Below are 24,180 nucleotides of genomic sequence, written 5' to 3' on the forward strand. Positions count from 1 at the left end.
ATGACTGGTTGACCAGAGGGAAATCATATCAGGAAACACTGAGAAGCCTCAGTTGTGTGTGCTTTCTCTCTTTAGCCACCTGGGCCTGTTAGTGAACTATGAGAACTCATCTCCCATCCCATCACAGCCAGTAGAGTTCTTAGGGGCCAGGATATATTCCACGACAGCAAGGGCATACTTACTTCAGGACAGATTCCTTGCACTTCAGTCATTACTGTACATGGTGATATCACACCTGGCTACATTAGTACAAACTTGCCTCACGTTATTATGCCATAGTCCGTGTGTACATACATAATGCCACTTGCCAGACTTAATAATTAAATATTAATCAGAGCAGGGACTGGAACCTGAGTCTTTCCCCACCCCCCCAACCAAGTGCCCTAACCAATCAGGGAGTCTCCCACCTTTCAGATGAGTGCTCTAACCATGGGGCTATAGGGTATAATCTAATGAATGACTACCCTACAGATAATTGTGGTTCTTTGAGATGTTGTAGTCTGTGTGGATCCCATGACCCACTCTCCATTCCCACTTTTTGGAGTCCTCAGCAGTCATGGGCTTTGAATTGCAAGGGAACTGAGTGAAAGTTGCAGCCACTCCACCTTTTATGCCCTCAAAAGGGAGAAGAAGGAGGCATAGGGCACATGCATAGCCCTGAAAGACAGTGCTATTAAAAATAAATTTCTCACACACGAGGCACAAGTGCACAGACACTAGGATCCACGCTGATTACAGCAATCTTGAAGAACCGCAGTGACTGTTCGGTAAGTGTTTCTTGTTTAGGCTTTAAACTAATTTCAGCCAATTTGGACCCAAAATTCATTTTCCACAAAAGTTTGTATGAAAAAAATTTTACTTGCTCAAATATGTTTGAAAAGTTAAGACTAAAGGGGTGTGAATGTGGTGAGTCAGAATTCAGTTTCTTATTCATCCACTATAATTTTTCCAACTCTTCACCCATCTCTACTTCAGATGTTATAGAACCTATTTCTGAGCTGACTGCCAAAATTCCTCATCTCCCCCCCCCACACTGCAGTAATTTTATTTTGCTGATATTTCTGAGTTACTAGTGAGTTATGCAAAGCACCATTCTCTTTGGATACTGCATATCATGCTAGTTTTCTTACTGAAAAAACTGCAGTTAGGATTACAGTATATATATATAAAGTGCTGTCAAATGCACAATGTAAATGAGCTGGGAAAATAGAGAAGTATTTTTTCCTTGATCTCAGTGAGTTACTGTAATCTTTGTAGGTACATTTCCATAATGTTCTACTGTCCCTTTAAAACACTTCATTGTGATCACCTAGAACTTCTTTTTACAACTCCCTTTCAAGGTCACCTTCCCCATCCCATGTCCCCAAACTGCATCAACTCCACTTCATCACTTGGCTATGCAGAATCTCTGCATAGCAAGATGTTCGTGTTCCCAACTCCTTTTAAAGGAACTAAATCAGTAACATACTGGATCCCAAATGTAGATGACCAGGCAAGTCAAGTTCAGGGTTCTCTTTGATTAGTTGCAAAAAATCTGTTTTGGTTTTGATTGACATACAACTGTAAGTACATTTGTGTCTTAACCCCAGTTACAAGAAGGGTTACAAAGGGTTATACGTTTTATAGCTTTTGCTGTATTTTTAAACAGTTGTAAAAAACTTCCAATGATTAACTGTGGAACTTGGTTAAAAAAGTTCTTTATTATGACAATTATATTGCATCTTTGGGATGATTTTTGTATGGATTTATTTTGACCAAAAAGGAAAAAAAGTCCAGTTTTTTTTTAAATTGTGTTGTGTTTAAAAGGGTGACTCTCACAAAAAGGTCAGTTTAGGTACCCATCATTTCTGCTAGCCAAAGCCAAAGCAACAGTGCTGCTGTCCCAGGGTCCCTGTGCTTGTAGATATACATTTCAAGTGCATTGTGATGCATACCTCAGAGGTGTATAAAATCATAATAGAACATTTTATCATAGCTACGTAAGGGGATGGTATATTCAGTCTGAATGGCTAACCATTGAAAACATTCTGTACAAGGCATTTGACACTAATTTTACTGGTCAAATCCTTCTTTGAAAAAAGTCGGCCTTGACAAGCAATTTACTAGATCCCTTCGCAGAGAGAGCCTGCCTTGATGGGTTGTCGCATAAGCTATTTGACATTTGTCCCCAGTCAGACCGGATGCCACATGAAAAATTTACTCCAGCAAGGAGCTCCCAGGAATAAACCGTTCTCTAGTGTTGCTCACAGGGGACTCAGCAAGGTGAGCGGAACTTCAACTTGTCACGGATGCTCTGTTCTGACAAACATAAGTAGATGCTAATGGCTAAATCGTGACAGAATAAAGTCCCACAACCATATGGCTAATTGCCACAACAATATCTTCAGTGTTATTAATCAAGTTTTCATAGTGTGCCATGATAATTGGAATAATTAGAAACAGCATAAGCATTGCTTGCCTCTGCTACATATACTACAGAAAGGGACCTGGAACAACCGCAGTTGCACTTTCAATATTGTGTTTTTTAAATGCTTTTCTTTCCAGCAAATACTGTGGTTAATTAATGAATTTGCTGTTTGCCACCAGTCTTTTGTTGTTAGCAGGGCTTCTGCGGGGGCGCCTAGGTAGCTAAATGACACCAGTAAGCCCCTTGTGTCCCTCTTTAAAGATGCAGTATTCCCATAAGGCAGGAACCACACAGCACAGAACTTGGCGACTCTGAGATACTGTAGATTATAAAACTTAAAAGTTCTTACTTTTTTACATTAATTTGTATAGCATATGTCTAAGTATGTACGAACAAACAAACCAGCCTCAGTGTATAATAATTCCTTTGGTGTATAACAAGTTTAACAAAAGCAACCCACTCCCCAGTGTGTAGTGACTAAATTAAAGTAGAGAGCAACAATATCTGAATAAATGTGATTAGATGTACAAAAAGAACACTTATTTTTGCTCACATTTTCCTGTTACAGAAACTAAAAAAAAATTTTAAGTTGTAACTATTTTGTGAGCTACCAGTACTGATCAATGTAAACAATAATTACCAAATATAACTTACCAAAACCTGTTCTTCCTTATGCTGTATGGTAGTGGAATAGATCTGAATTATAATACTCTACCTCTGGAACTAAGGATATAAATAAAACAGTGTTTGTAGCATTTTTATTTACACTAAATAGCTGAATTATCATCATGTCTTTCGTACTGGAATAGTTATTCACTGGACACCGATGTCTGGAACTGCAATATCAATGAGGAAACACCGGTGTTTCTTAGGTGTACATATAAACATTTAGTTGACTGGTCAGTAAAATTGGCAGATTGATGATAATGACTCTTCACTGGATGTATGAAGGCATTTAACCAAACTAATGGATTGAAATGGACTGCTGTGTGTATGGCCTCTAAACAGCTTCTTAATTCAGTTTTACGGTTTACAATAGATATAATATTGAATTCCGATACGATATAAATCTTCCCTCTCCCTGTTTAAAAAAAATACTTTCCTGATTTGAGAACTACCACACAAGGAGATTTTGAAATGTTATATATTTAATTACACGTAGGCCTGCAACAATCAAAACCTGATTTTGATCAAAGGTAGTAGGCATTCTGTTTGCTTTGGGCCCAATCTCTTTTTAATGATGACTCTTAAGGAGAAAACATTTGTATTGTAACAAGGTTGTTACACTAGGATGGAAACACATTTCTGCAATCAGGATTCTCTACTGTTCTGAGGGCTGTCCAGGATGATACTCTGCTGCAAAATAATGGCCTTATTTAACAACAGCTCTGAGCATAGAACTCCCATAAAAGTGCCTTGAATTGAATTGGTGCAGAACTGGGTGCTCCAAGTGCTTACAATAATTAGGAATCTTGGCTGCTGGATAGATGAAAAAGGGCCAGTGAATACAAAACTAATCTATTTCCAAAGATCTTGCATCAGATTCAGCCTCTTACCATCCCCCTAATTCTTTCTCCCTTCTCCCTGGCAAGTATGGGGTACCTGCAGCATGATGCCTGAAGTTAGCTTTGCATACATAACTACTTAAATTGAATTAGCAGGGTTTATCTGTCCAAATAATTAAATAATTGTGGTTCTAGAAAGGGTAGCCATCCATACAGATAGATTTCTGTTGGGTTAACAAGGCCTGAATCCCTCCCACTAGTGCTAGTAATATATTTTTGTATTCTGGACATGATTCCTACTGAGGTATTACTTAATGTATTGATAGGTTAACTTTATTTTGCAGCTGGGAAGCCTCACAAGTTTCAGCATTCTCTGTGCTTTAAATCTAACGATAAGCTTTTTCGATTAAATATATTGAAGATGTACTCTCACCACTTCTGTGTAGCTAAGCATTCAGTTTTACCATTTTCTTGTTAACGTGTAGTTTGTGTCACTGGTCATGCTGCCATAGTTAATTTTGCTGTGGAAAACTGTTGAATTTCCTTTTTGCTGAAATCTAAAATTGGCTCCACTATTAACTTGATTCTTGATAACATAGAAAAGGAATACATTACATAAACTGTAAGAAGTAAAGGCAAAATGATGATATTTTCAGGGTGTATTGTTTCAAATGATGACTGGACTTTATTTGTGTTTGAAGTAAGTTGCTTCTCTGGGGTTGAGAGGCATCTTGCTACCACCTGCTTTTAGCGTGAAGAAGCCTTGTACGGCACCTGCCATGGGTCACTTCCCCAACGCTACCGGCACCGGCAACACAAGCACTCCCCATAGGACTCACAGACCCTGCTGTCCAGTTAGCTATAGGCACACTGTAGCCCTCTGAGCATCTTCCTGGAGTGTGCCTCAGCCACTGGTCCCCTGGACATCCACAATATTCATTGAACCACTGCTTCCAAAGTAACAGCACATCCCAGGTTACTGGTTCCATCTCAGATCACCGCTCTGCTTAACTTGCAGCACTTAGATATGTTAATAGTGAAATCAAATAAGTTTCAGAGTAAAAGCCGTGTTAGTCTGTATTCGCAAAAAGAAAAGGAGTACTTGTGGCACCTTAGAGACTAACCAATTTATTTGAGCATAAGCTTTCGTGAGCTACAGCTCACTTTATCGGATGCACACTTTCCACAGCATCCATCCGATGAAGTGAGCTGTAGTTCACGAAAGCTTATGCTCAAATAAATTGGTTAGTCTCTAAGGTGCCTCAAATAAGTTTAACAAAGCATAGAGATTCAAGTAGTAGCAAGTAGAAATATTGGAAACAAATGTTTACCTACAAAATAAAAACATAACACACATTCTAGAACCTCAACTTAATTAACAATATACTCTCATGTCTAATAGAATATTGCTTGCCCAAAAATCTTGTAGCACTTTACAGCCAGGCTGACTGTGTGCCTTTGTTCGAGTCATGCGCACTGGCAGTTTGCCACCTAGGTGAAGGAATCAGTGTGTCTCTTTGCATTCCAAGATACACCAGACCAATCGCTTGTCTTTATTCATAAACAGGACAATCCACTGGTGTATATTTTCATCCTGTAAATTCTTCCTCTCATAAATTTTTCAATTTCTCACTTTGCTCCTGATTCAGTGTGCGAATAGGCATACAGTGTGAAGCATACAATACACAAACGGCCAGACATGGAGATAGATGACAGTTACCTCCTGCCTGAAAGGAACACCTCCGAGGTATGTTACCTCCTGGTGACCTGCCTGAACTCTAAGATCCATAATTTTTACTATGGATACATAACTCATTAAGTATTATCCATATGTACATTTTGCAATGATCATCATAACCAGCTGGCTCTCAATAGAGACCTCACATACCACCCTTTGGAGAACTATTATGCATATGCCCAACCCAGGGATACTTGTAAAACCTTATGCACCCTCTGTGCCTTCTGCCAGTGGGCACCTGGGTCACAGTTGATTCCTCTAGTTCAGTTATTCTGTTCATATATTGCATATTTATTTTACACTGGCTGTATAAAATGATTGCCCGGTTGTCTTGCAGAATGTCATCAGATTTTGACAGTTCTTATTCAGTCCTTTGGGACTACGTATAATCCATTTTAAGGGAAATATTAAGCGTCTAACCCACGAGGGACTCAAAGTTATCTGCTAGTCCTAATGTGTGGATGCCCTTCTGATGTGAAGATGCTATATAGCTGTTAGACCAGTCATTTTCAACCCGTGGTCCACGGACCCTGGGGATCCACAGACTATGTCTAAGACTATGTCTAAGATTTCTATTTGAAATTCCATTCGAAATTTTTAGGGGACTGCAAATGGAAAAAAAAGGTTGAAAACCACTGTGTTAGACCAATTCAATTCTCCTGTTAATAAGTGGCAACTTTTTGTAAAATACAGAATATTTTATATAAGCCTCACTCACAAAGTGCCCTCTTTTCAAGAATATCTATTTAGACTGAATGTTCTATAAAATATTTGGTAGATGAGGGTTTATTCACTGAGGGTTTGTTAACGGATATGCAGTCTTTTTGGAAGAGTTTGGGTAACTCAGTTGCCTTTTTGCCAAACTCTCCTTTTCTCACGAGCCTCAGTTTAATCTTAAATATGTACAAATACTTTGCACTTGTATAGCATTTTCATTCATTCATTTCAGTGTTTTACAAAGCTCTCCAGGAGTCTTTATCTACATTTTTTGCAGATGGAGAATCTTTGGCCAGAAAGATGACTTAACTGACTTACCCTGAGTCGCAAAGGAACTCCATGGTGGAGCTAGCATAGACCTCCTGACACCCAATCTTACACTCTGTCTCTTTGAGCATGCTGCCTCACTAGTGTGTTAAGATTAAGACAAGTTTTCCAATAACTCTTCCATTGCTTTATGCACACCTTTTTTCGGCCTTCAGTAGCTCAATCGTCTGAGCTCTTTACTGAAAAACGTCCTTCAGTGTAATGAAAGAAGTTTATGTAGTACACTGTAATGTGACAGTGTAAGAATAAAGTGGTGGTGTTCTGGCTGACATGTTTTAAAATGATGGATTACAAATTTACACCAGTAGTAAAGTCTGCTGCTTTAATGCTTATGATGGGAAAGTCTCCTACATGGAATATGAATGGTAAAAGCTTGATGAAACATTTCAGTACATATTTGGACATTTAAAAAACTGTCAATAAAATTATTTATTCCTTTTTATGGTAAAAAGATAATAAATGGCCTTTCAGATAAGGCTGACTGTCTTCACTGGCCTTGATTATTCTACATGGAAATGTAATAACTCTAGTAGAACTTAATGCCCAGGGTGACTAAAACTGTAGTGGGATTCCTACTTCAGAGATATATTGTACAAAAGAAGAATGCAGCATCACTGAACCCTACTGTATGCGCCAAAGCCTTAGGTGTAAAGACATTAGCTAATCTATTCTAATGCCTTTAAAATAGCCTTTATAAAACACTGACAAATAATTATTTTCTAATATAGTTTTCTACTTTAAAATTTATATAGGCTGTAACTGCCAAAGCAAACTTTAATCAATGCGTTCTCATTTTTGGAGAATAAAAAGCGGGAGGAAGGAGTTCATAATTGCTAATAGCTGAAAACACTAGAAATATCACTAATTTAGTAGTGGCTTTTTTGTTTCTGTAGTTTTATTACTATATACAGTATTTAAAATCATGTGGTCATATTATTTTTGTTAAAACAGAAAATGTTCCCATTACTGTGCAGTGTTTTTCAAAAAGCAAATGTATGGGGATCATCACTAGTTAAGACTGTAATTTTGGAATGAGTGTAAATAATGAACAGTTGAAATTCAATAGCCATACCCTGACATTCTTGCATTTTTCTCTCTTCTGAACATGGATTTTTGTCATTGAAATACATTATTTTATAGCTACAAGAGGTGAAATCCAGAACCCACTGAATTCAATGGGAGTTTTGACACTGGTGGGCCAGGATTTCACCAAAGGAATATAACAAAACTTTGTATATTTCTATTTTGTTTCCCACGCCATTCTGTGCTACACAGTTTACTTCTGTGCATCATTAAATGGACACCGTTGTCCCTGCTTTTTAAAGTTGGCTATTGTCCAAGCTCCTCCATCTCAATTATTTTGCAGAAATATAGCAGCCTTTCTCAGCCTCTACCCTTGGGAAAAAATACATTACAAGCCAGACTGCTTCTCAATGAATCATACTTCTAGCCAAGACAGCTAGAAACTTGACCACTTTTCCATATTTTTTGTTCCTCTGTACCATGTCTGGAACTGGGGCCGCAATTTACAAAAATGGGTGCCTTGAGTTAGACTCAGAAGTCCAGAGATAGAATTATCACCATCACAATATAAAAGTCCGTATGAGTCTCCAGTTTCCTCATTCCTTCCCGCTAAGGCAGCTGGGAGATTTTTTTCAGTGGCCCCTCCCACTTTTAAACTTCATGTTCTTTGTTGTTTTTTGTTGTGAACGTGGGAATTGAAAGCTGAAGAAGTAAGTTTTAGACTTCTCTTTGAAAGTGGTGAGATTGTGGTCCCTCCCACCTCTGCCAGAATTGAGTTCCATTGTATTGAGCCAGCTGATGAGAAAGCTTTGTCTTATACTTTCATGAGCTTTGTCGTCCAGGCTGACAATTTTATAATTTTTGAGAAACATAGTAACATCCGAAGATTATTGGCATGGGGAAGAGAGACAGAGAGGTCTTACAGATATCTTGTTCCAACACAGCAAACTAAAACTGCTTGAGGTCAGATGATGATGGTCCCTTCTGGCCTTCAATCTATGAATCTGTAACACTGCCAAGGAAAACTTTAGAGTTAAGTCTTCCCAAAATGAAATGTTCCTAATTTGATGTGGAAATGAGTGCCAAACCTAGAGAATAAAGCAACAAAAAACTGTAGTCACCTGTGTTTTAAACACGATGTGGAAGTATAGAAAAATTTAAGTCAGAGAAAAGAAATATAAAGAAAGTCAATCCATTAGAAAAAGAAAAGCTAGTCCAGAGGTAACATGCATGTTAAAAGTTTGTTTCTGTCATGTTTTGGGGTTTTACGTTACAGAAGGCCAATGAAATGATTGCAAAATCGGAATGGTATTTTGAAGATTTTTAAGGCCAGAAGGGACCATCTGGTCTGACTTCCTGCATAACACAGGCTGTAGAATCTTACCAAGTAATTTCTGCCTCAGACCCATACCTTCTGTCGGAACCATAAACATATATTTCAGAAAAACATCCACTCTTGATTTAAAGACTTCAAGTGATGGTGAATCCATGACATTCCAAAGTAAATTATTCCAATGGTTAATTACTAATTCATTATTAAAATTGTACACTTTATTTCTAGTCTGAGTTTGTCTAGCTTCAATGTTTTGTGCTCCTTCCCAGTCTATACAAGTAAACGTCCCCCTTCCTCTATCTCTGAAATTAGTTGGGGGTGGGGGAGCTCAAAGGGACGACAACCCTTTTTCTTCTAGCCAGGCTGGACAAGGACCCACAGCATACAGTTGCAATTAGCACAGTATCTTAGCATCTGCACAAGAAAATAATCTTGCTATGGAAGTTAAGGTACACCATACCTTTATATATCTAGATAAGAGTTCTTATAGCAATAAGTCATCATGGCCCAAAAGAAATATGATTGGATCCAGAAAATCCAGAAACAGTTTCAGTTCTTGATTTTCCTTTACAGCGTAAAGTTCTTTTGAAGTTTTATATGCACAATAGTTGTTAGTCACTCTTGTTTCACATCTTATTTCCAAGTAAGCATATCATACCTGAAAGGCTGTCTGCTGTTCATTCTAGCCTGTTTGACCACGCGTTTACACATTCAATTGTTCTAGCTGGAGGTGTAAACCTGAATGTAATTCACTGTTTGTACTAGATCTGAATTCAAAGAGAGGGCTTTCCACTTGAGTATAATTTTCTCAGTATCAATTCACCTGCAACATTAATTCTGGTGTTTCCTAATTTTTGAAAAAAGAAAAGGAGTACATGAAACAATGGGTGTTACCATACACACTGTAACAAGAGTGATCAGGTAAGGTGAGCTATTACCAGCAGGAGGACGGCGGGGGGAACCTTTGGTAGTGATGATCAGGGTGGGCCATTTCCAGCAGTTGACAAGAACATGTGAGGAACAGTGGGGTGGGGGGGGGAATAAACATTGGGAAATAGTTTTACTTTGTGTAATGACCCATCCACTCCCAGTCTTTATTCAAGCCTAAGTTAATTGTATCCAGTTTGCAAATTAATTCCAATTCAGCAGTTTCTCGTTGGAGTCTGTTTTTGAAGTTTTTTTTTTTGTTGAAGAATTGCCACTTTTAGGTCTGTAATCGAGTGACCAAAGAGATTGAAGTGTTCTCCAACTGTTTTTTGAATGTTATAATTCTTGACATCTGATTTGTGTCCATTTATTCTTTTACATAGAGACTGTCCAGTTTGACCAATGTACATGGCAGAGGGGCATTGCTGGCACATGATGGCATATATCACATTGGTAGATGTGCAGGTGAACGAGCCTCTGATAGTGTGGCTGATATGATGAGGCCCTATGATGGTGTCCCCTGAATAGATATGTGGACACAGTTGGCAACGGGCTTTGTTGCAAGGATAGGTTCCTGGGTTAGTGTTTTTGTTGTGTGGTGTTTGGTTGCTGATGAGTATTTGCTTCAGGTTGGGGGGCTGTCTGTAAGCAAGGACTGGCCTGTCTCCCAAGATCTGTGAGAGCGATGGGTCGTCCTTCAGGATAGGCTGTAGATCCTTGATGATGCGTTGGAGAGGTTTTAATTGGGGGCTGAAGGTGATGGCTGGTGGCGTTCTGTTATTTTCTTTTTTGGGCCTGTCCTGTACTAGGTGACTTCTGGGTATTCTTCTGGCTCTGTCAATCTGTTTCTTCACTTCAGCAGGTGGGTATTGTAGTTGTAAGAACGCTTGATAGAGATCTTGTAGGTGTTTGTCTCTGTCTGAGGGGTTGGAGCAAATGCGGTTGTATCGTAGAGCTCTACGTCAAGAATTATAACATTCAAAAATCAGTTGGAGAACACTTCAGTCTCTTTGGTCACTCGATTACAGACCTAAAAGTGGCAATTCTTCAACAACAAAAAAAACTTCAAAAACAGACTCCAATGAGAAACTGCTGAATTGGAATTAATTTGCAAGCTGGATACAATTAACTTAGACTTGAATAAAGACTGGGAGTGAATCTGTCATTACACAAAGTAAAACTATTTCCCCATGTTTATTTCCCCCCACACACACACCCATTGTTTCATGTTCTCTGTGTATATAAAATCTCTCCACTGTATTTTCCACTGCATGCATCCGATGAAGTGAGCTGTAGTTCACGAAAGCTTATGCTCAAATAAATTTGTTAGTCTCTGAGATGCCACAAGTACTCATTTTCTTTTTGCAGATACAGACTAACACAGCTACTACTCTGAAACCTAATTTTTGAGTGTTTGATTTTGCAACCTTAACATTCTTTTATGGTAGGTGTTCGGAGTGTAATTTCCAAAGTTTTTTTTTAGAAAGCTAAATTGAAAATACAAATTGCATCATGTGGAACCATAGTGACACCCTCCCTCCCTCAATCAGTCTCAGTGGATTTGGGATCTTCAGATCCACAGCACTGTCTTCTACCCCTTGAGCTAACAGAGTGATTGCAACAGCAGGCTTTTTATCTTCTCTGTGGACCTACCACTACAGAGAAATGACATGCACACTTTGCCAGTGGGTTTTACTGCTCTTTGTTAGTCAGCAATAGAATGTTCAGACTCAGGAAATCCTGAGTTCTGTTGCAAATTATTGGGAATTACAGACCCTTGTGCTGCTGTCCTCCCACCCATCCTTCTCCTTGGTTCTTGCCCTTTTCCCCACCTTACCACTGCTCTTAATCTCCCCCCATCTATGACTCATCTATTGCTTTTTTCTCCTCTTCCTTACTGGTTCCAGCTCATTACTACTCCTTCCCCAGATGCCCCATACCTGTTCCTCTCCGCCTCTGCATTTGAGTCAGAAAGCTTGCTCCTCCTGATCACTGCCTGGACACCAGCAAGGGGAGCATTGAGAGCACAGGTGTCTAAGTTCCTATGTCTGACACCATAACAGCCCTGGACAATTGTGAGGAGCAGTTGCTCTGTGGAGTCCAGCTGGCATGTAGGAATTATGAGAGGTTGGACCATGTTCATTCCAGATGGAATCTTCAGAGAAATTTAGCTGGCAAATTAACAAGTCTCTACTGAGCATGTGCAAACTAAGATTTTTTCAGAGCCTTTTAAATTACCAGATTTGAGCACATATCCATGGAGATGGTGAACAGAAAATCCCTGACACCAGTGTGACCCATTGCCAAATTTCATGTTTCTTCTCTGACGTATGGAAGACTACAGCTTGTAAAACAAAACAAAAAAATGTTAACATGGGCAAAACATTTTTTCCTAAGTTTGTTCTTGCAAACAGCTAAACCACTTTATCAAAAACATAGAAAAAAAGAAAAATCAGCCTGAGGCAGACACCCAATATGGAAAATTGCAGTCTGAGAATAAATTTGGAGAAGTTATAACTGGAAAACATGGTCTTATACTGAAAAGTATTGGGCAACGTTAGCCATAGGTGTTGCTCTTTGCACAGCATGTGATATATTGAAAGATTGATTAATCTTTAATATAAACACAAACCTTTACTAGCTCTGTTGCTCGTGTAAAGCAATATTAAGTCTCGTCAGTTCCCCCACTGAGATTATTTAGCAGCATGATCACTGCTTCAAACCTCCCTTCCAAAGAAGTCATAATTGTCTGAAATACATCCTGTCTTACTAGTGCAAGCCAGTGTAAGGGATCTCTTTCATATTTCTGTCTCATTCAGAAGGAGTCAGTCATCTTGTACATAGCCTGTACAGATGGGGCCAACATTTCACTCAGAAATCAGTGGCTTGGTTTAAGAAAATCACCTTTAGCTCTTAGTTTGGGGATTCAGTGTTCTCAAAACTTTCAGTGACTATCTGTGGACTCCTGATTTAGCCCCATCTAACTAATTTCAAGATGCCTGAAAAGTAGTCTGTGTTTGTGGTCAATCTTTGAAGTTAGGCTACACCCTTTCTGCAGACATGGCTTCCTATCTATCCGTGTTCATCCGTCTTGCTCCAGTGTCTTCCTTCGTGCTGCACTAGCTTTCCATCACAACTACTCCCATTCTGTCACTGTTACCTCTACTTTCCTATCCCAACTCCTAAGGCTTATGTAGTTCAGGTCAGCCATTTTTAAAGATTTCATTGCTCTTAATGAAGAAGGAAGATGTATATACAGATAAAACCTAAATGCCAAATCAATAGCTAAAATAAATTATATGGCTTCTAAATGATACTGCTTACAGAATTATCCAGTTAATCTTAATCAAAATGGTGGCAATCTTTATTTAAACCTGGTAAAGACTGGGTCATTCCCATAGTTAATAGATATACCAGAGGATTGATTTCTTTTTGTTTCTCTATTCTGTAAGGCCATTAATGAATCATTATCTCTTGCTAGTAATTACTGATCTCTTGAGAGTTGTGGTTTAATTATATAGGAATCATAAGTAGAAGCTAGAATTATGTATTCCAGAGGTATATAGTAGTACTCTTGGATGGTTTATTGGTGCTTTAAAAATTCTGGACTTTTTGTTTTTGTAGAACTTAATTGCTAAGTAGGTCTGGTAAAATATGAATTATTGTATTATTGCAGGTGATAAAAGGTATGCTGTTTTGACAGTTGCAGTCTGCAGGTGTAACAGATATAAAGCAAGATTAACAAGACAGACTAATAATTAAACCACAGCCAACCACCGAAAAGGAAAAGGGGTTATCTTGTCCAATGCTATCATTAAGTGCAACTTAAATGCTCTGTAAATATTTGTCAGATCCATAGAAGCCTGTTAATTTCGAAGAAAACACTCCAATGTAAAACTTGATTCATTAAACTAAGTGTGAATATATGCATGTAAAGGCTCATGGAAGTCATGCCATATGGATGATAGGATCCTTGGCTTATGGATGCTATGAGATAAATGTTACAGAAGAGGAGACAACAGTTAGAATGTCTGCATTTACAGTGGTGTGAATTGTTTGCTCCCATTGGGACAAAGAGGTTCACATAATTAATGGTAGTATCATGGTTGCTAAAGAAGTCCAGTTGTTCTTCTGCACTCTATAACTGTGAAACATGATATCTCTGGAGACTGAGATTTAACTTTCCCAGGAGAAAATGTAAAAGTGGAATAAAAGGAATGATTTCTGCTTGAGCAGAATAAACCTGCATCCACAAACAATTAACACTGCATAATGAAGTAGTAAAGAAGCAAAAGAGATTTCTAATAAAAGCCTAATAACAAATCCCATTAAACCATGGTGTATATTTTCCCTTGAAGTGTATTAGAGTTTTATCAAACCTCCCGAATTAGATTTCAGTAGGTTGTGAGCAAAGTCAGCTCAAATGATTCAAGCGTAGCTGAGCTTTCACTCCTAACAGCTTGTGCAACATGAAAGTTGTGGGTTTAAGGGTGGGAGGGTTTGTTACTGCAAGTAATAGGCTTCATGCAGAGTTTGGGTAATGTTTGTGTCACCGTAGGATAATAGTTTCCTGTAGAGTAGGCACTGTAGGGTAATGTGCCACTATATGGTAAAACACCTTATACAGAACATTAAATGTGCTAGATTAGCCTTGCTTTGAGTTGATACTGTTTTGTTGCAACACCCAGCCCTAAAGATAGGATTTACAGAAAGTGGTAGAAATAGGGGAGGCAGCGCGCATTTGATTTTAGTGGAGACAAGAACATTGAACATTATAAAGTAGAAAGTCATACTAATTTTTATATTAACAAATAACAGATTGACGGAAGAGCACAGATGTACGATAATTTTATATGCAAAGTTTAAATATTTTTGTTTTAAAACTAATGTTCCTTATGGAAAAAAAAATCTGCTTAGAGTTCTGCAAATTCTATGTCTGCAGCAAAGGTTCATTACTGTACAGTGGGTTAGCACTCATACATTCAGTTCCCCTAAAGGAAAACATTTGGAATGAAAGTTTTGAGAAGTGAATGAAATCTGATTCATAACATGAGCCTTTTATGAGCTTCTTTTACTAGGCACAGATTCATGCAGCTATTAAGTTGTTTTCCTAAATTTGTAATTGGTTAATGTTTGTTGGCTCACATTTGTGCAGAAATGAACTTCTGGTACAAGGGCCCCTCAAAAATTTGTTACTTTACAACTCCAATGAGATAAGGTACAAAGGTTGTCAAATGTCAACTCTTGGAAATCAGTTTAGTCTAGTTGTGAATTCTAGCTGCCTTTTAAATTCTATTTTTGTTACATAAGCTGCCAGCTTTAAAAAAGTGGCTTAATTTGCTTAGAGGAAAATTATAATAAATCTCCCTTTTCACTTCCCATCGACTAAAAGATTTTATGGTAAATAAAGTGTATATACCAGTTAAGAATGTAATTATTTCCTTATAAGCCCATTATGTAACCACTTTAAATGTAATACTGCTATTACATACCATTTGTGTAGCATTTTATATTTTTCAAACAGCTGTAAAATGATAATCCTTGCTACAGACCTGTGAGATAGGTCGCTAGAATTATTATTCCTATTTTATGATGTGAAAACTGAGACATACAGAGGCTGACTTGCCTGAAACCACTGAGTGATGAGTTCTTAGCTAACAGTACTATGCTCACTCTGCACTGTCAGTGTTGACCAAAGACGACAGGTAATCTAGATAGATCTCCACATTTTGGTAAATAGGAAAACACATATATAGACAGCATGGAAGGTGATTCTACTTGTAGAATTGTCTCTACGTTTGATTAAAATTGAAGTGTACATACATAATCAAAATGGTGTATATAACATTTTTTACATACTGCAAACAATGTAGTTACATAAAGGGAAGAGGTCCCTTTCTGGTAACTGCAATCCAATCCATAGTGATTCCTGCTTCATTTGCCTGGACTTTTTGGAGATTTAAATAAATCACTGGCTTTATCCTGCTGCTTAGCTCTTCCAGACCTACATGAATGATATTTTCTCACCCTCTTTTAAAATCAGTATTAATTTAAATGTACAAGATGATGATATGCAGAGTGGTATAAGATTTCTCCACTGTGTCCCGCATGCACAATAACATTTTAATCAGTTGAAACTTTTGAAGTCCTTAATGTATTTCCTCCTATAACTGTGTTAGGATATACAACAGCACTTCTCAAAATAAAAATTTTAATAAAAAGATTGTCAAATAAATTAATGCTTTTTAAAATTCCATAAATTGTTTCAGATCATGCCTGATCTTATGGTACATATGTTGACTTAGTAATATTTGTAATTATTTCTACTGAATATATATGGTGTGTTTTTTTTCTAGACGATGGGTAAGGCTCCTATTTGGACGAGAATTCCCACTTCAGGACCTTCTTGTTGTCTGGGATGCTTTATTTGCTGACAGCATCACCCTGGATTTAGTTGACTACATTTTTGTAGCCATGTTATTGTATATTAGAGATGCCTGTAAGTATCAGTTACCTTCTTATCTTTTTTTTTTAAGGTGCAATCCCAGTTTTTTAAAAGAAAAAGGGTGGAGAGTATCGAAATTTCTGAATTTCATTTTTGAAAGCGTTCTGTGTAATTGAAAATTATTTAAAATGCTAACTACAGTAGGAGTTTCTTGTTACCAAATGTGGTCTGATATATTTATGAAAGACATTGAATGTTGGAGTTAAAACCAAGGTTTGTTTTCTGAATAGTATTATCTTTTTTATACAGCGTTGTGAATTGCATATATAAAGTAGAGTTATACAGATATGTGCAGAGCTCCACCTTCTGACAAAGCTGACGTATTGAAAAGTCTCCCTTTGTGGAAATATCTTTATGCTGTTCTCATTCATATGAGGAATAGAGAATGTTAAAGGCAATGATAATTTAAGACAACTACTCATAATTTTCTAACATATATATTTAAGGAAATTTACATATGGAGATAAGTCACATATATGTTGTTTATTCTATGGGAGTATATTATTTAAATAATAAATGACTTAAAATTATTTTAACACACTTCTGAGATTTGCCCAATAGTGAAATCTTTATTGTGCTAATGATGTGCAGTAGATACATATGAATGTTAGGCTGGGACAAGTAAGAACATCAAAAATTAAAGTTAATACTCCATCCTTAACTTGTATCTTTGTGAATGGGGGGAAAAGACACTAAATGATTAGTTAAGGAGCTCTTATTTATAAACCAGAACGTATTTCTAGTCATTACAAATGTAAGATTCTGGTTTTTTTAAATGGACCACACAAATCATACCTCTCCATGATGAGAAGTATTTGTCATAAAATATGTATCACTTTTTATTATAGAGACAAGGTGGGTGAGGTAATATCTTCTATTGGACCAACTTCTGCTGGTAAGAGAGAAAGATACTTTCAAACTCTGTGTGGCTCAACAGCATGTCTCCCTCACCAACAGAAGTTAGTTCAGTAAAAGATATTACCTCACCCACCTTGTCTCTCTCAGATTCAAGGACTGACACAGCTACAACAACACTATATACATTTTTATAGCACACTCGTCAAAATTTTACACATACCCATTACCATTAGTTTATAACAGTGCTTTAGGTCCAACAAGATCTAGGACACATAGTTCCAAACACATCTGTGCCTGCTATTTTATGGTCCAGTCCTGCAGATTCTTAAGCATGTGCTTTACACATGCACTAGGTCTACTGACAATTGTGGGACTACTTGTGTACATAAAGTTAATCATGTATAAGCACTAGCAGAATAGGGACCTTAGATTCCTCGTGATGATGCTGCCACTGAACTCATTGTTGAGGTTTTAAAATGCCTGTTTCTGTTTGAGAATGACCTGATTCAGAACGACTGTGGTCTATAAAATAAATCTGATGGTTGTGAAGGCACATTAAGTGGAAGTAGTCTTGAAAATTTTGTTGGAAAAATTTAGGGTGAATGTATAGTAACAAAAAGAAAAGGAGTACTTATGGCACCTTAGAGACTAACAAATTTATTTGAGCATAAGCTTTCGTGAGCTACAGCTCACTTCATCAGATGTATCGGATGCATATAGGAACAGATTTTTTTTTAAAATCAATTTTTTTTATTATTATTGTTCCCCTCTAAAAAAGGATATTGTGGGAAAGTGGTCTGTGCACACACGAGCACTCCCTAAACTTTTGGTTTCTTGCAAACTTAGGCACAAGCACTGGTATGAAGTAGCTATGAACTGAAATAGTGTTCTGAGAATCCATGACTAGTACAGCCACTGTAAGTAGCTTTTACAAATGGAGCTAGTTTGCCAAAGCCAGATATACTGTATTTGTAATTGATGGCAGGGCACCTTTGCTGTTTAAGTAAACATAAATATAAAGATAAATAACTTACACTCGTGTGGACATTTTTAATTATTTTTAAGCTTACAAGGGTGGTACAGCAATGTAGCCAGACATAAGTACAGAATACACTGTCAAACCCAGACTCAAAATAAGTATGGAGGCTTTTCACATTTCTTGACTTTAGGGAGAAAGAGTGTCTGTGGATCAAAATCAGTATGCTTTTACAGTTTTCAGCAATTTTTTTTATCATTGCTAGTAGCTGAGCTTTGAGGAGAAAACAAAACATTTTAGGAGTCTTGTGATACCAAGTTCTGTTCTGAAATTTTTTAAAGCAAATATTTGTGGGGAAACTTCCATTTGTAGTATTCATTTGTTAGGTTTTGTTTTGTTTTAATTAAAAATACCCAATAATAATTACCCATCCTTTAAACTAATGGACTTGGAAAGTTTGAAATTTAAAACTCTGTACATTTTAAACAAAGAGAGTTAATATTAGAAGTTCTAAAACAAAATGAATTATTGCAAAGCCAACCACAACCTATGATAAAGCTGTAATAATGACAACATTTTCATGTATAAAATTTAGGTTAGCTCTTAAATACTGTGCATGTTAGATTTTTTTAAACTATTCCTTGTTTGTTTTTTGTTCTTGCTGCCATACATACAGTATTTTGTTATCTTGCTCTCAAGAGCATGGCTTCAAGAAAGTGTATTTCTGCTATAATTTTACCCTTTATTTTAAAAATAGACTAGATATGGAATAAAAAAAATTAGACTGTTACATATTGTACCTATGAAAAATGTGGTTGTAATGACAGGATCATTCAGAAGATTACAAATATTTAAGCATGTTCATGAATTCTGAAACCTGCTGTGCACAGATGCACCTCTGTACACATGCAAAACCCCATCAGTCAATGAGAGTCTGCACAGGCAGACAGAGCCCCCAGTTAACGTCCAATTTCAGGATCAAGGCCTAATGCATTTTTGTGGTTGTAAGAATTATCTGCCATTTTGTGGAAAAATTCATGCACAATATCAAAGTTATTTTCCTATCTGTTAAATCTTGGATCTGAAGTATGCACATACTCTTTTCTTATGTTAGAGCATGGAAATATATCTCCATTAGCAGAAGCTGATGAGTTCAGAAAGGAGGTTTGAGGACATTTATTTCATGGGGGGTTTTTTCACTGCACAAATATGCAACTGGAGTACAACTGAATATTTTTGTATTTCAGAAAAAAAATCAGAAAATACAGCAGTGAAATATCTTTTCTTTCAAGTCGAAAAACAAATAGAGAGGCTGCTAATGTTTTGCATATTTGTCTGATGTGAGGCCATTGTAAGTACATCAGCATTTGATGGTAGCTGAATAGACAAAATGACTGCTTTTCCATTTGTACGATTAGTTTCTGCTTTAAAACCAGATATGTCCATTATCATCATCATTATTATTGCATACCCAAAAGTGTGCTGGATACTTTGTGGAAGTAAATGAGCCACAGTCCCAGCTCTGAATAGTTTACTTAGTACTTTTGTGACATCTGTTATACAACAAGGTGTTCAGGAAGTTATATTTACTTCAACTAAATGGCTACTCTATAAGAAAAAATTGTTATGTAAAATAGAAGGGAGAATTAGTATCACCATTCCTGTATTGGGACTCCATGTGGATGCAGGAGGTCAGACTAGATGATCATGATGGTCCCTTCTGGCCTTAAAAGTCTGAGGACTGGGCAATGTCAAACAATACACTCCTAGGCATCTCTTGGCTGGCAAGAAATGAAAACTTGGTCACAGACAGGCACAGTTATCCACAGACCCCTGCCTCTGCTCATGAATGGTTACTGGGTCAGTGGTAAACTGGATCTTTCTTTAATGGAGGAGCACCCCGGAAAAATCTATTTCATATTTCTGTGAGCACAGAATGACAGTTCTCAAGACTGCAATAGATGCCTTGTCCATTCTCTCTTGGGGGAAGTTTATCTGCATCGCATCCCCATCATCAGCAATGGGAAAGATCCTGACCAAGTTTTAGAAAAACAAAGGTTTCATTTTCTTAATTAGCCATCTGCTGTCCCCGGCAAATATAGTGTCCATTCCATTTGCGGTTGGCGGTGATTATCATGAAAACCTTGTAACATCAGATGATTCTGAACCTGGACGTCCTTTATCCTGACATTGCCTAGTCCACAAGGCTTCACTAATATTGCATAACATTAACAGCCAGGGTATACCCAGCTATTCTTCCTTCTCTTTATATTATTTTATCTTCAAATTTTGTTACATTTTGTTCTTATTTTGGGGTGTGTTATTCGCCACATCTCATATTTTTACAAGTTTTGTAGTTCATCAATCCCTAATAGAGAAGAGTCACTCTTCTGTCAAATGCTTATTTATTTCTGACTATTCAGAACCTGATCTTTTAGATGTTACAAACACTGAACTGTTGGAAAATTAGTCCTTTTTGAGTGCACCCACATCAGTTTTTCCGCTCAGCGTTTATAACGATCTTCAGTATGTAATCATGTTACAGACTTATATGAGTACTTGTGGCACCTTAGAGACTAATCAATTTATTTGAGCATAAGCTTTCGTGAGCTACAGCTCACTTTTATGCATCCGATGAAGTGAGCTGTAGCTCACGAAAGCTTATGCTCAAATAAATTGGTTAGTCTCTAAGGTGCCACAAGTCCTCCTTTTCTTTTTGCAAACACAGACTAACACAGCTGTTACTCTGATACTTATGAGTTGAACATTCCATACAATTTAAATAACTAGATACAAAGGAAAACTCTTTAACTGACTTCTTGATATAATCAGTTGGATTGAGCTGGTTCATTAATTTAATCAAACAGGTGCTTTTTCTGAGACTGCCATTTTGTTCTCTAGTATGTTAAGATCTAGCCCTTTTGGTTGCTAAGAAAACCTTCGGAATGTTAGCTGAGTATAAATTGCCTGAGATTGGCTACAGATTGGGACAATGGCACTGAAAGATGTGAACTGCCCCTAATTCTATAACTTAACTATAGTTAAGATTGAGACTAGTTTACTGTTTAGCAGCTGATTTCATAGAATCATAGAATCATAGAATATCAGGGTTGGAAGGGACCCCAGAAGGTCATCTAGTCCAACCCCCTGCTCAAAGCAGGACCAATTCCCAGTTAAATCATCCCAGCCAGGGCTTTGTCAAGCCTGACCTTAAAAACCACTAAGGAAGGAGATTCTACCACCTCCCTAGGTAACGCATTCCAGTGTTTCACCACCCTCTTAGTGAAAAAGTTTTTCCGAATATCCAATCTAAACCTCCCCCACTGCAACTTGAGACCATTACTCCTCGTTCTGTCATCTGCTACCATTGAGAACAGTCTAGAGCCATCCTCTTTGAAACCCCCTTTCAGGTAGTTGAAAGCAGCTATCAAATCCCCCCTCATTCTTCTCTTCTGCAGGCTAAACAATCCCAGCTCCCTCAGCCTCTCCTCATAACTCATGTGTTCCAGTCCCCTAATCATTTTTGTTGCCCTTCGCTGGACTCTCTCCAATTTATCCACATCCTTCTTGAAGTGTGGGGCCCAAAACTGGACACAGTACTCCAGATGAGGCCTCACCAATGTCGAATAGAGGGGAACGATCACGTCCCTCGATCTGCTCGCTATGCCCCTACTTATACATCCCAAAATGCCATTGGCCTTCTTGGCAACAAGGGCACACTGCTGACTCATATCCAGCTTCTCGTCCACTGTCACCCCTAGGTCCTTTTCCGCAGAACTGCTGCCTAGCCATTCAGTCCCTAGTCTGTAGTTGTGCATTGGGTTCTTCCGTCCTAAGTGCAGGACCCTGCACTTATCCTTATTGAACCTCATCAGATTTCTTTTGGCCCAATCCTCCAATTTGTCTAGGTCCTTCTGTATCCTATCCCTCCCCTCCAGCGTATCTACCACTCCTCCCAGTTTAGTATCATCTGCAAATTTGCTGAGAGTGCAATCCACACCATCCTCCAGATCATTTATGAAGATATTGAACAAAACCGGCCCCAGGACTGACCCTTGGGGCACTCCACTTGATACCGGCTGCCAACTAGACATGGAGCCATTGATCACTACCCGTTGAGCCCGACAATCTAGCCAGCTTTCTATCCACCTTATAGTGCATTCATCCAGCCCATACTTCCTTAACTTGCTGACAAGAATACTGTGGGAGACCGTGTCAAAAGCTTTGCTAAAGTCAAGAAACAATACATCCACTGCTTTCCCTTCATCCACAGAACCAGTAATCTCATCATAAAAGGCGATTAGATTAGTCAGGCATGACCTTCCCTTGGTGAATCCATGCTGGCTGTTCCTGATCACTTTCCTCTCATTTGTCTAAGTGCTCTAAAATCAACATATTTACTTGGATTGTCTTGAAATTTGCTGTGCCTCATGGGAATCCAGGATAGTTGTCCAAATTTGAAATTGTGTAATCCAGCGGTTCGTTAGTTACAGCCCCCTCTTTTTTTTTAAAAAAAAAAATCATGTGTAATCAAAATTTTACAGTTCTTTTAACTTCTATTTGCACTCATCTGGGGACCAAACTATAGCTTGATTTTTACCCAGCAACTCAGGTTCCTTTTGAAGAAGCATTATTTTAAATGTTATTCAGGGTAAAATTTGGATCTACAATGTGGCTAGGGTCAAGACGCTTGCACATATCATAGAATATCAGGGTTGGAAGGGACCTCAGGAGGTCATCTAGTCCAACCCCCTGCTCAAAGCAGGACCAATCCCCAACTAAACCATCCCAGCCAGGGCTTTGTCAAGCCAGGCCTTAAAAAACTCTAAGGAAGGAGATTCCACCACCTCCCTAGGTAACCCATTCCAGTGCTTCACCACCCTCCTCGTGAAAAAGTTTTTCTTAATATCCAACCTAAACCTCCCCCACTGCAACTTGAGACCATTACTCCTCGTTCTGTCATCTGCTACGACTGAGAACAGTCTAGATCCATGCACTTTGGAACCCCCTTTCAGGTAGTTGAAAGCAGCTATCAAATCCCCCCTCATTCTTCTCTTCCGCAGACTAAACAATCCCAGTTCCCTCAGCCTCTCCTCATAAGACATGTTCCAGTCCCCTAATCATTTTTGTTGCCCTCCGCTGGACTTCTTCCAATTTTTCCACATCCTATGTAGCAGGACTGAGGCTCTGTTGAAAGCTTGAGTGTTTGCAGGTAGCTGACATGCTCAGTAAGATGACCATTGAACCTGAGTAGCACCATGTGCGACCTACCTTTGGCTGCTTTCTGAGAATGTGTTTTGTGCACATTAGTTGCTCTCTGGTTACCTTCTGCAGAACTTGCTTCTGGAAGTTTTGCCCTGAGAACAAAGTTTCTGGTTTAAGAGTCAATACATCAAAGTTCTCTAAAATCCAGATGCATACTCCGATTTTATTTTAGCAGTATCACCAAGGAAAACAGCATTAATTAAATAGAAGGAAGAGGAAAGACATTAGTCTACAGCAGCATTAAGGTAATATGCCACATGCTCCTTGCCCATTTTCTGAACCAATGGGATTGAATGTGACCAAACCAAAGCATGAAGCTGTACCTCTAATCCCGTTCAGCACGGTCAAAGTGGTTGCTGAGCATCAGAAAAGTATCCATAATGGAAAATTCTGTTCTAAGGACAGGTATTAGGTTGACATTGACTGTGATGCCAGGATACTGTGATCAATCCAAACAGTAATTTGTTTATCTTGAAAAATAAACACAGAAAACAAATTTCAGCATTCTAAAATAACAAACCCCAGATTGTATTTTCCCCACAAACTGCTATAAAATAATCAAGTAGTGCAGAAACTATGAGAACATTGAAAAACAGAGC

At 38.1% G+C, this 24,180-nt stretch overlaps 1 protein-coding gene across 1 annotated transcript in view; it reads left to right on the top strand.

Moving 5' to 3' along the window:
- The window catches only part of TBC1D5 (TBC1 domain family member 5), a 274,157-nt gene that overhangs the window by 125,194 nt on the left and 124,783 nt on the right, over positions 1-24,180 (top strand). Inside the window, exon 13 of the mRNA XM_073333539.1 lies at positions 16,334-16,476. Within this exon, the coding sequence (XP_073189640.1) occupies positions 16,334-16,476 (143 nt within the window). The remainder of the gene's footprint in view (positions 1-16,333; positions 16,477-24,180) is intronic.

This window comes from Lepidochelys kempii, chromosome 2, assembly GCF_965140265.1.
Source record: "Lepidochelys kempii isolate rLepKem1 chromosome 2, rLepKem1.hap2, whole genome shotgun sequence".
Taxonomy (NCBI): Eukaryota; Metazoa; Chordata; order Testudines; family Cheloniidae; genus Lepidochelys; species Lepidochelys kempii.